This window comes from Mastigoproctus giganteus, chromosome 3, assembly GCF_048544385.1.
Source record: "Mastigoproctus giganteus isolate SK-2022 chromosome 3, ASM4854438v1, whole genome shotgun sequence".
NCBI classification, from domain to species: Eukaryota; Metazoa; Arthropoda; class Arachnida; order Uropygi; family Thelyphonidae; genus Mastigoproctus; species Mastigoproctus giganteus.
The window spans coordinates 49,410,233-49,423,563 of NC_143577.1; the positions used below are offsets into that span (position 1 = coordinate 49,410,233).

The window sequence follows — 13,331 nt, forward strand, 5'->3', positions numbered from 1 at the left end:
GTCACCACCAAATATGGAGGATGCGGAAAGGTCAGGGAATGACCACCGCATATCCCGGAGCAATATGGCCTTAGTTGCTAATGCTCCTAAAAACCAAACAACAACAACAACAATCATAATGATTCACAGCCGGGACGAGAGTATCGCAATCAAGGCATCCGCCTGGATCACAAGACTGGGAGGGGCACAATAATTTAATGGTGAAATTAATATGCTGTTGTTAGTTGGGGAGCAGGGGGCGCACTTCGAATAACTGCCTCGGGCTCTGAAATATCTAGTCCTGATATTTTCGTATTATAATCAAAATTTTTAAATATGTACTAGTATTTCTCAATGTAAATTCTAATCCCGTCAGAATGTTTATCCATGTTATAATTTTTTTCTAATTTGCTTCGTGCCTTGTGTAGTGACATGATAGAAGTTGATAACTTAAATAAATTCAAGGAGGAACTGGACAAACGTTTAGAGGGAATGGATGTCTGAAATGTTTTTTTTTTTTTTTTCTTTGGCTGAGCTTGGTTTCTTGCATCACGTCTTTTCTACTACTATAACCATAACCTCTTTTAAAACAACTGCCAGTGTATTTTTTTTTTTTTTTTTTATGAAAACCCCAAACACGAAAGGTACCGTGCACTTAGTACCGTGCATGGGTTGAAGGAGAAGTATGGGGGGGGAGGGGGATGCCGAAAACTTTGCTCTAGAGACTAAACATGGGTTTCACCACTTCAAGCCTCCAATAAGCAAAGTGGTGGTATTTCACCGGTTGATGAAAGTCATCTACCACCTATGAAATTTCTTTGCATTTCTAAAATACAGGTTATTTGTTTGTCCATAAATGTAAGTTGCATTAACATTAACTCTACATGTACTTCGTGGATAAAAATTATGAAATTGTAAGAAACAGAAATTCGAGGGGGGGGGGGGTAGTGTTTGGAAATTTTCGAGACTGGTCACACTGGCACTGCAATGAGGCAACAGGCTTGAGTTGTCTCCTTTTCAAAATCTCTAACCCCGAGTTTATTGGTGGGAGTGGTGAAAGCAATCCTGAAGAAAGTTTTTCACATAAAATTCACACTTTTTATAACTATAAAATAACCATACTTTATAACGTTTTTAACTAAGAAAAAAAAAAAGCGTTACGTGTTATCTATTGAGAAAAAAATATATATACTAAAAGGACTTCTGTGATAACTTTGCTTGTTTAATTTTATAAGTTTCAGTTTAGGACCTTATCAATGTCATCGTTTAAAACGGGATTGGCAAATGACCTAATTGCGCAGAAATAAAAAAAATATATATATATCATTCTGGAGAATACCAGTACAAGCAAGAAATTTAATTTATTATTTCTCTGATTTAGTTTTTAAAATTTCTTCAAAAATTTATGTTCCTGGTTATCTCATGTGTTTTTATAATAAAAAAATTATAATAATTCCTATAACTAGCGTGTTTTATTTCAAATAGAAATATACTTTTAAAAATTCGCGATCTGCCGATCTCATGACCTTGTTTAATTTTACAGCATCTCTTGGTTTAAAACATCGTGGCCATGATTCAAGTATTAAATAATTTCGTAAGTTATATACTCATCCATTCTAAAAAAAAAAAAAAAAACATGTAATAATATGCAATAACATCATGTTATTCTCAAAATGGATTGGAAATTTTATATTTTTTTATTGTCTACCATTGTACGATCCAGAGAAATTACAAAAAAAAATCTGGAGCCCGAACGTGGCATGCTTAAACTCAGACTCCGGATCAAATCCGTAGAGGCGAAAACTACGACAGGCATGTCAATTAGCGATGGGTGGGGTGGGACTAATTGCTGAGTTCGTAGCATAGAGATTGCCATTAAAACTAGTTGCTTCTGTTTGCAATAGCGCTATGTCTGATGATGCAAATTTCTTACGATTTTAAGGCAAAGATGCCTAATTGAATTTTGTATGAAGCTAGGAAAAATCTTGTTGTTGTTATTTGGTTTTTAGGAGCGTTAGCAACTAAGACCATATTGCTCCGGGGATATGCGATGGTCATTCCCTGACCTTTCCGCATCTTCCGTATTTGGTGGTCACGGGCTCGAACCCCGGTCTAATCAAGAAGCGTGTGCTACGCACTGCTGCTGGCTACGGAGGCGCCACGAAAAATGTGGCCCAGAGACTAGAGCGTATCGAGCTGATTGAATGCATTAAAACTACCAGTCAAATCTTTGAAAATACAGATTTCCCCTCTGCCGAAAAATTTTGTACTTCTCCTGCCACAGGAAGGTTTATTTATGTTATTTCTTAAAGCTAGTAAAAGTAAAAAAGTAAAGTACAGCTATTATCAACCCACTGCAGGATGGAAGCCTCCTCAACAATTCATGCTGAGGGAAAATGGACCATAATCTGCCACGCTGGTCCAGTGCGGGTTGGCAGATCGACCGTATCCAGCAGTCAGGGGCTCGAACCCCGGTCTACTCAAAGAGCGTGTGCTATTGCACTCCCGCTCCTGCCCACTCAGCTACGGAAGCTAGTATTGTTCTGCAATGCTGGGTGCTCTCATAACCTAAGTAAATAATGATTGCTCCCAAACGTAACAGTATCACCTGAGGGATGCAATTCGGAAAATAACTGCTACAGATGTTGATTAACCAGTGATTTCTGCTGCTGGATAACGCTAGATATTATATGGACAGAACTAGACGAAGGGCGGTGTTGACGAGTCACTTTCCCCAGGCCCAAGACAGTAGGGGCATAACAATCCATACAAAAATATAGCTGGGGTATATTGGAGAGAGAGAATGCATATTTCGTACTTTGCTGTTGACGCAAAACTAGTATTAGTATTATAATGACTAAATGATACAAGGAGCGAGCTTCTGCATCTGTCAAAAAATAAATTAATTAAATAAATAAAAATAATAAAACAATTTCTACTTATGACTTGTTTATAGATATAATAGAACAAAGTATCTAAACGTTATTAGTTTAACGTGGAGCTCTCTAACTTTCTAATCGCAATATTGGCATAATAAACTTTCTAAATTTTCATCCTCTAATTATACGATACCAAGCAATTAAAATTTTAAAAATTAGAATAATAATAAAATAAAATAAAAAAATAATAAAAATGACACATGTAATCCCTGCATAGTCTACGATGGGAGCTCTATTATAGCCCGTTGCAAACAAAAGTACTCGTATTACTCTCCATTCGATCTAAATTACAGCTTTCAGATGAGTGGAAGATTGAGCTTGATTGAGCCTCAGATTTGAGATGTACAGGTGATGAATGGACGATTTCTGCAGTGATGATAGAGGAAATGTATTGATATTGTGTTCTGAAAAATGACCAATGCCGCAAATGGAACGGTGAAGAGTTATTGGGTGTTCCCCTAACCGAACAGTGGCGTAATAATCAATAGTCAAAAGCAAAGTTAATTGAAATAAAAATAAAATACAGTAATAGAATTACCAAAAGTCTCGAAGCCACGATTGCAGAATTCGTTAACGCCATGAAAATACTGGTTTCACTTGATTGAAATATGACATAGAGTAAAAGAATATGTGGAGGTCCTAATTGAAATATGTGCCGCTTGACATGACATGACATGACATGAAGTGTACACATTTTTGTATCTGTTTTTATTCAGATAGGGATCGGAATAGATGAGAACGTTGTATCTGGTGAGTATCGGCATGGCATACCCATGGTCCTGAGCTGGATGGTGTAGCATAAGCCTCAGGCTTCCTTGCACCATATGGCTAATAATAATTTGCATCGGGAATTCTATATACTCTTTAGCTACTTTGTGGTCTGTTATTCTGACGAGTATTCCATTGGACAAAAAAAATTCCATTTTTATCCCTGGGCGAGTTGTTTGTTATTTGGTTTTTAGGAGCATCAGCAACTAAGGCCATATTGCTCCGGGATATGCGGTGGTCATTCCCTGACCTTTCCGCATTCTCCGTATTTGGTGGTGACGGGCTCGAACCCCGGTCTAATCAAGAAACGTGTGCTACGCACTGCTGCTCCCTCCCACCTGGCTACGGAGGCACCCTTGGGCGAGTGTTCCATTTCGTAAAATTATTCATTTCGAGCCTTGACAGAGGCAACTGGAGTCAGCTTGTGCTGCAATACCGCGGCTATTTTCAGTTCTTGTAATAATATTAGACCTAACCAAGTAGTGGCGTATCATAATGAGTTTGGGCTGTGGTGCAAGATAGTTTGTTTATTTTATTTTATTTTATGTATCAGTCTGTCCCACCCATCGAGCTCGGGACACTGGTGTAGCTGCACCAATTGGTGTGATATACCAATGTAACCAGGTCAGTTTTTGATTTTGAGTTCTCCCAATGCAGTCCATGAAACATCTCGTCATTTCTTGAGAAAGAAAAGGGTTGGGGTGGGTACTGTGTTCTACTATACTTATGAAAATTCTCAGAAGACATGTATGTTTAAAAACGGTAGAAACGAATGTTCTTTTGTAACTCCGAGAAATTCGCTGGCTTCCATACGAATAAATTTGCAGAAATGGAATCTTTAAAAATTAATTCACCAGTTTAGGCCAACAAAACCATAAAATTGTAATAACACAGTGTTCATTATACGATTAACCATATCTAATGAACCATGAAGTTGTTTCTCCATGGATATTTTAGTAACACCCACTCATACACAGCTAAACTGCCATTCTGTACTTGTCATTCATGGTACCGCTTTCGACGGTTTTGTATACCATGTATTTCTTTCATAATTTTTAGTTTTATAACTTGCACTGAACAAAGAAAAGGTAACTGTTTATAGAATTCTGATAGAGATTACATTCATTATTTGGATTATTTGTATTAAGATATATGCTTGAATAGTTTCATGTTGTAGGGACATCCCTTTGCCCGAACTACCCACGATGCTAATATGGAAGATGTAGAGCATATTCTACGCAAGGAATGGAAAATTAGGAGCCCACGTATTGTTTTAGTAGTTATCTCTAACATAGCACCCCTTCAAACTTGGACAAATACAAGGCAAATTCAGCACTTCCAAAATGGTTTAATAAAGGTAAGTGGAATCCAGGCTGTCGTTTGAGTTCATGCATTAATTTAACTATTGTTTTTAACCGCATTGGTGATATATTTATTTATATTTAGTCAGCGGTAATATAGCATGTAAAAATTCGTTGAGTTGTTTAGAATTTGCGCTGAAGCATCAGTATATCTGGTACGTAAATTGGAAGACATCGCCTCAACTATGGAACAATTCATTCTATGGAACAATTCAAAGATATATATATGATGTTTTCTGGATCTGCCCAAAGATGGAATATCTTGATGAAACATGAAATTTGAGCTTACAACCACTCTCGGACACACGATGGGAATCCCGAATAAGGAATTTCTCCCCAACCGTTGATTTGAGACAACGCTGTTTTATTTTTGTGTACAAACATTTTAAAACCGCAGTTTCTTTTACGTATATACTGTCTACTCTCCTTAAACAACGTAATCCCACGGTCAGTACCGCCCTTAGACCCGGACAAGGCCCCGCATATCATAAACTCTTAAGTTCTCGATTAAAAGAACATGGAACGTCACTTTCACACAAAAAAGCATACGTGCAATTACTATAACTGAAAAAAGGTTGAATAAACAGAAAAAAAATCGGTAGTATTCAACAAAGACAAGTAAACGATATAGAACGTTGGTGATGTTCTTAAAAAAATAATATTATGTGTCCAATATTTAGCCAAGCATAATAATGCATTTCGCGGCACTAACAGCACAATATTCACAGAAAACAATAAAAAATTTCTAGGTTTAGTAGAAATGGAATAGCCGAACATATAAGACCGATAAAAAAAATAATAATGAAACAAATGATCGCTATCTAAGATGGCGAATTCAAAATGATATTATTGATTTAATGGGCAATAAAGTGAGAGAAGAAATCATACATAAAAAAAAAAAAAAAAAAAAGTAAATATTACTCAGCTCAACTAGATTGTGCCAGGGACAAAAGTCATGTTTGTTATTATTATAATTAGCCATATGGTGCAAGGAAGCCTGAGGCTTTTGCCGCACCAGCCAAAAAAAATTCAGAGTTACTCTGAGAGAGAGAGAGAGAGAGAGAGAGGGGGGAGGGGGAGGACGAGGAGGGAATAGGAAATCACCCAGAAAGACAAGAATTATGATATCCAGCTCAGGACCCTGGGTATGCCAAGCCTGTACTCACCAGATGTGAGCCCCTGGGGTTCTTTTGAACAACTAACATTTGTTATACATATTGTTAACCTACCAGATGAAGGGCCTCCGTTGCCGAGTGGTCAGCAGTGGGAGTGCAGTGACACACGCTATTTAAGTAGACCGGGGTTCAAACTAAATACGCTCGACCTGCCAACCTGCAGCGTGGCAGATTATGGTCTATTTTCCTCAACATGAATTGTTGAAGAAGCTTCCATCCTGCAGTGAATTGATAATGGCTGCAGTTAACTTTTTTTTTTTTTTTTACCAGATGAAGAAAACAAGGAAGTCGAAATTAATGAGTATTTCCTTGGTGTAAAACCTGTAAAAAGTTCAGGTTTTGACTAAATGAAGAACTGGAAAAACAACTTTCAATATTAGGCATTGATTTAAAAGATTGTCGAGGGCAAGCCTATGCTATGGTAATGGCACTAACATGGTTGGTAAAGAAAAAGGTGTACAAGCCATAATTTTGGCCGAAAATCCAGAAGCAGTCTTTGTGTCATGTACGGCGCATAGTTTAAATTTGTTACCTCAACTGTGCCGATAGCGATGACATTCTATGGAACAATTCAAAGATTATAGATGATGTTTTCTGGATCTGCCCAAAGATGGAATATTATTATTAAAATCAGTTTATCTTGATGAAACATGAAATTTGACCTTACAACCACTCTTTCTCACACGATGGGAATTCCGAATAAATGCTGTTAAAGTAATTAGATTTAATTTAGACAAGATACGAGATGCACTTGAGACGCCTCCGTAGCCAGGTGGGAAGGAGCAGCAGTGGGTAGCACACGCTTCTTGATTAGACCGGGGTTCGAGCCCGTCACCCCTAAATACGGAGGATGCGGAAAGGTCAGGGAATGACCACCGCATATCCCGGAGCAATATGGCCTTAGTTGCTAATGCTCCTAAAAACCAAATAACAAACAAACAGATGCACTTGAAGAGTTGAGCGAAACAACAGAATACAGAATATCTCAAATAAAGAGCGAATTGTGGTCTTTAGCGGAAAACGAAATTAATTTTGAATTTGCGCTATCCAGTTATTTGGTATGAACTGTTGCTTGCTATTAATAAAATTAGCAAAAGCTTACAAAAAAAACCCAAACAAAGTTTGGCTATTTCATTTTAGAAAGGGTCAAAAACATTTTAAAAATTTTTAGAGAAAATGGTTTTTCTAAATCGAAAGAAACTGCGTGTGAAATATGAAACAAAAGTTACATTCCAATAAAATATAAGGAAATGAGAACAAAGAAACGAAAACGTTTGCATGACTATGAAGGAGAAAATTCACTTACAAATAACCCCGAAACTAATTTCTGTAGAGACTATTTTTCGGCCATTATAGATAAAGGTATAGTCTCGACTGAAGAGAAATTTGAACAAATTGAGCAACGTACTGCTATTTTCGGTTTTCTTTATAATATCTCAGCATTGAAACAAGAACTTATGAAATACTGTATGGATCTAGACATTGCTTTAAGAGAAGGTGAAAATCGCAATATAAGTGATAGCGATTTATATGATGAAATTAAAATATTTTGTAATATTTTCTGAGATAATTTGATCATATGCGATCCCATTACAATGTTTGAACATGATATGTAAAATTCATGGTTCATTTCTGAATCAAACTGTTAAATAAAATATATCCTTCATAATGACAAAATCGAAAAATGTGTAAAAATATGGTTTTTACATGACTGAAAATCAGAAAATATCAAAGACGACGACTGAATTTGATTATTATTGTGCATGCCTGGGTGTTCTGGTGATGTTTGAATGAGTAATAAAAAAGTCATTCTAAGTATTGCGTGAAGAATTTTATTGACAATTCCAGTTTCTACCTCTTCAGCAGAGCGAAGTTTCTCCAAATTGAAATTAATTGTTTGTTTGTTATTTGGTTTTTAGTAGCATTAGCAACTAAGGCCATATTGCTCCTGGGGCATGCGGTGGTCATTCCCTGACCTCTCCGCATCCTCCGTATTTGGTGGTGACAGGCTCGAACCCCGGTCTAATCAAGAAGCGTGTTCTACGCACTGCTGCTCCTTCCCACCTGGCTACGGAGGCGCCATTGAAATTAATAAATCTATCCAGAGGTGTACTGCTAAAAAAAATAGTACCGGAACGCTCGTTCTCCAGAAGACTATATGGTAACGCCATATAGTCTTAATTAAAACAGGATATATACGAATATATTGAATTCCTAACCTTTTTCCTAACTCGTCATTCCTAGATGATTGTATCATCTCGAATTACCAGCAGAGCCACATTTACCGTAAGGCACAAGCTGGGGTCCTCACTCCCGACGGGACCTCGCTTTAAAGCGAATTACGGTTTCGGTTAAGATAATTATTCATAGATATTTAATGAATTAATTTACTACGAATTTTTATATAAATGTCGACTTTTACTTTCAATAAATTCAAAAATACCCATAATTTTTTTAACCGAAATAAATGTCTGAACCAACTGTTTTACATCATACTGTTTTGAACTGACCTTTTGGGTCCTCTTACTGATGTTGCGCTTAAGGCCTCCAAAAGTATAAATGCGACCCTGATTACCAAAGTACGAAAATGAAACAAAATTTTGTAACATAAAAATTAGATTCACTTACCAAATACTGCTAATAGGATGGCGTAGAAAGCGGCCTTTTTAGAAAAGTTGCCGGGAAGAGAAATTTATCGATGACGAAGAACTCTTAAAACTGTTACCTTTGTCTGGAGAAAATCTCTTACAATAAACGCAAAATGTTGAGGTAAAAGCTCGAAATTCAGTTATTTCAGAAGAATTTGAATTTCTTTACGTCTTCTTAAACCAGTTATCCAAAGACTGATGTATACAAAATACAAGAAATAGAACTGTCGATGTTACCACAAAGAACAGTAAAATAAGACTGATCATCTGAAACAACCTCCTTTTTCAAGAAGGGTTTGAGAAATATTCTTAGAAATTTTTCTGAGAAACTCTAACACAAGCCTTTTGATACATTGTTTCACACATCTTAAAAGTGTGAAACAATGTATCTGTGACATCTGGAAAGTATTAAATGGACCTATCCTCTTACCCTTCATGCGGCGAAAAGAGAAAGGTTCTAAAGAGCCCTTAAAGCAACCCGAGATTCTCTCTCTCTCTCTCTGTATACCTACGGTCACCATTTTTGTGAATTTGGAAAGGAGGCAGTAAAACAAACGAGGGAACGGGAGAGAAAAGAAACGTTAGGATTTTTGTGAAAAGAAAATGTGGCAGAGTTAACAGTAATTCATTCATCCGAACACTGTTATTACTCGGTCATCATTATTTAACCCAAGAACTTGCATTTGCCTCTGTGACAGGAGGTCCCTTTGAATTGGAGGCCCTAGGCAGCTGCCTAGCTGGCCTATGCCTAAGGCCGGGCCTGCCTGCCGACAGTTATTGCTCCCGACTCCTAAATGGACAGGTCTAGGGGAAGTGCTGATTTATGTCGTCTAGGATCCTAAAAAAAAAAAAAAAAAAAATTATGTCGTCTAGAACCCCTAAAAAAAAGGTTTCGGTGGTGCTGGGCTCTTTGTGCCTCTAGTAACCGTGCCACTGCACCATCGATAAATCTACCTTACTAGTTGCGAAGTAAGGGGAGCGGGTTTATTTACATTCTACTCTCAATAACGCACCCGTCGGTACCATATGAGGGGTCACCAATTTCTGTTCACAGTGAGTATTAGTAAATATGTAATTCATCGCGGTCCAGATCCCTTTTTGGCATAAAATTAACGTAAAGGAAATATTATGGTAATATATTTTAATTTCCTTTTATTACAGAACACGAAGTCCGTTCAGTATAATAACATGTGTTCGATTTTTTTTTAAACGTCACTCGTAAAATTGAAGGAATGGAAAGGCAAAACTGTGGAACGGTTATTTCATGATATTTACAAAAAATGCTGATCACCGACCCCTGATAGGACGGTAATATATGATGATGATGCTTAAAATTATGCAGAAGTTGTTAGTGTAGGTTCAGGTCATTCGCTGTCTGTAAAAAATCATTGGCGGTCCAGATACTGCTCTCCGTCAGTTGGTGACCGACCCCTGATATATATACAGTGTTGGACGTGCCTCTTCATTTCTATAGATTTTCATGTTTTTGACTGGGACGTATTTGGACTTTTTAAAATGAAAGTAGGCACTGGACTAATTGATGTCAGCAACTGATGCCATAGGCAAATCATAAAATTGTCTCCGCCCCCCCCGATCCCAAGGGTGTATGTAGACAGAGTTTTTTTTGCAAACTGAGGAACGTTTTGCTAACTTCGATTTTTTTAAATCTTTTTCAATTTCATTTTTTTAAAACTTTTTTCACGGAATTTGGCCTCCTTGGCTATTGTCTAGGTCACCTATACGGCTTCATTATTTTTTTAAAACATTTTAAAGCTTCATAGGAATTAAGAAATACACATTAACCCCAGGGGGCTCACATCTGGTGGGTATGGGCTTGGCACACCCAGGGTCCTGAGCTGGATATCATCATTCTTTTCTTTCTTGATGAATCCCCTCTACTTCTGACTCTCACTCTCTCTCTCAGGGTAATTCAGAATTTTTTTTTTTTTGGCTGGTGCAGCATAAGCAGTGTTGCCAATTTAGCGGAATTGTTTGGCGGATTAAAATATGTAAAAGCGAGTTTTTTAGCGGAATGAGTTTAAATGTAAAAATTTTAAATATGTTTAGCATTTTATATATTTTGGCAATGTAACATTTAAATTAAGAAATATTTATTTAACAATATAAATATTTCATAATTGAAATGTTTTATTGATATACATTGTAAACATAGTAGGGATATCTCGTTTAATAGTTTTTTTTTTTTTATAAAGCGAAGAATCGGTTTTATATTATTCAGGGATCCCCTGAGGGGAACTACAACAATTTCAATACGTAGTTATACTCTCGGTCAAACGATATGACCATTGGTTCATAGCTTTAAATTGTTGAATCAAATCTCAAAATGTGGAAAAAATTCTAATGAATTAGCCCCACCTTTTTTTGAAACCGCGAAGGAATGCCATTGGATTATTTTTCTTCGTTGTAATTGAATCATCTGGAGAAACAAAATTATAGCGATGAATAACCTCATCATGGGTATAATTAATGTCTCGGTAGAGATCTTTATATGCAGGCCATCCATCACTGATGATTCTTGTACCTGACAATATTCTCTTTCTTATAATTGTTAATAGAGTTGTTTTATCTCTATTTTCTACCGGAACGAAAAAAAAACATCGTTTAGTAATTCTTTCGAATATACCAAAAACCATTGTGTTCCTATTAGTCATCCTCTATTATTTTATTATTAGCTATACGGTGCAACGAAGCCTGAGACTTATGCTGCACCAGCCGAAAAAAAAAAAAAAAAAAAAAAAAAAAATTCTGAATTATTCAGTGAGAGAAGAGAGAGAAGTAGAAGGGAATCACCAAGAAAAAGAAGAACGATGATGATATCCAGCTCAGGACCCTGGGTATCCCAAGCCCATATTCACCAGATGTGAGTCCCTGGGGTTATTATATATTTTCTTTTGAAAAATGCTGATTCATCAATTTCAACTTCGATAGGTATTCCATTTTTTGAAATCCCCCTAGTTAACTATCTTAATCAATTATCGATATCATGCAGATCTCCCTCAGATCTTTGCATTTTCCAATAACTGTTTTTTTTATATTTTTTATTGATATTTAAATCAAGAGCAATGCGATCTTGAGACCAATCTTAGGACCAGAAGCATAGAAATAATAAATTTTGAGATTACCCTAATGTACTATCATCAAAAAATGATTTATGTCTAATACTATTTGTTTTACGGCAAGGTTTCTTAAACCCCATCAAAACATATCAGTTTTATATTTACTTTTTGTTAGCCGCATTTCAAGTTTGCAAACTTCACCAAAAGCTGTACTTTGCAAAATGTGATTTTTTGCCAACCAAGAAATCCAGTGATTAATATTGCCACCATAAATTCATCAACTCTGTTAAACGGTAGTTGTTATTTTTGACTTCTTCCTCAGAATTTGGTATGCAAATCGGAGGTTTTTGTCTGGACATAATGTAGGGTCTTAAATTTTTTTTATGGCGCCCATTAATAGGATTTAACCCAAATGAAAATTTAAAAAGTTGGCGAGTTAAGTGTTAAAAATAGCGGATTTTGAGCATGCAGCTAGCGGGAAGTATTATTAAGAGTTGGCAACACTGAGCATAAGCCTCAGGCTTCCTTGCACCATATGGCTAATGATAACTGTATATATTAACTTACTAATATTAAAATCACGAACAAATTTTGGTCCGCATGTTTTTATAACTTAACACTTCCGAAAACTGCCCGCTTTGATGTTGAGCTGTTTACGTTATTTTACAGCTCGTTGTTACTCATTCACTTTCATGATTGATCTTCTTGCTTTGATAACGAGTTAAATATTATTGTATTCACGATGCATGACAGTATATTTTGCATTGTAGGCCTGAAAAAATTCTAGGTTAAAAATAACTAGCATGTTACCTGCCATTGGTAATTATTACAACGGCAATGTTATATACCGCGAAGTCAACTTGCACGCGGAGAAATTATACCATAAAACGTATCACGTTGTGTTTTAATCTAGAGTTACTTTTTTTTTTTTTTTTTTTTTTTCATTGATTTAATCGCTGGTTAAAAATTGAAAATTTTTGCCAGCGTTGTTGTCTGTAGTATTTAGCAGAGTGATTTCTTTCTCATTGCCGAGAGCCCATTTGCCTACTTTCATTTTTTCTGCGGATGCATTGCGCTGCTAGATTTTTAACTAACGGCCATTGGATACTCCCCATATGCTTTTAAAAATGAAAGTGAATCACGTAAAGAAATTTCAAACATCGAAAACCAAGCAGAAGGTAAATCTGAAGGTATCTGAAGGAACTGAACAGAATCTGTATTCTGTTCAGTTCCGTCGGCAGCTCTTTTTTTTTTTTTTTTTGACAGCTTTCTAAAGTGGGAAAGGCTAGAAAACTTTGAGAAGCGTTTCATTACGTTATTTCTTGTGGCATTATTGTCATGGGGAATAGGGGAAACCCTGGAGCCCGCCAAAAAATAATAAAAT

General features: G+C 36.4%; 1 protein-coding gene across 1 annotated transcript in view; it reads left to right on the plus strand.

The window, feature by feature from the left end:
• LOC150087940 (transient receptor potential cation channel subfamily M member-like 2) overlaps positions 1–13,331 on the plus strand; it is a 409,197-nt gene that overhangs the window by 133,568 nt on the left and 262,298 nt on the right. The window contains exon 3 of the mRNA XM_090369284.1: positions 4,864–5,043. Within this exon, the coding sequence (XP_090225410.1) occupies positions 4,864–5,043 (180 nt within the window). The remainder of the gene's footprint in view (positions 1–4,863; positions 5,044–13,331) is intronic.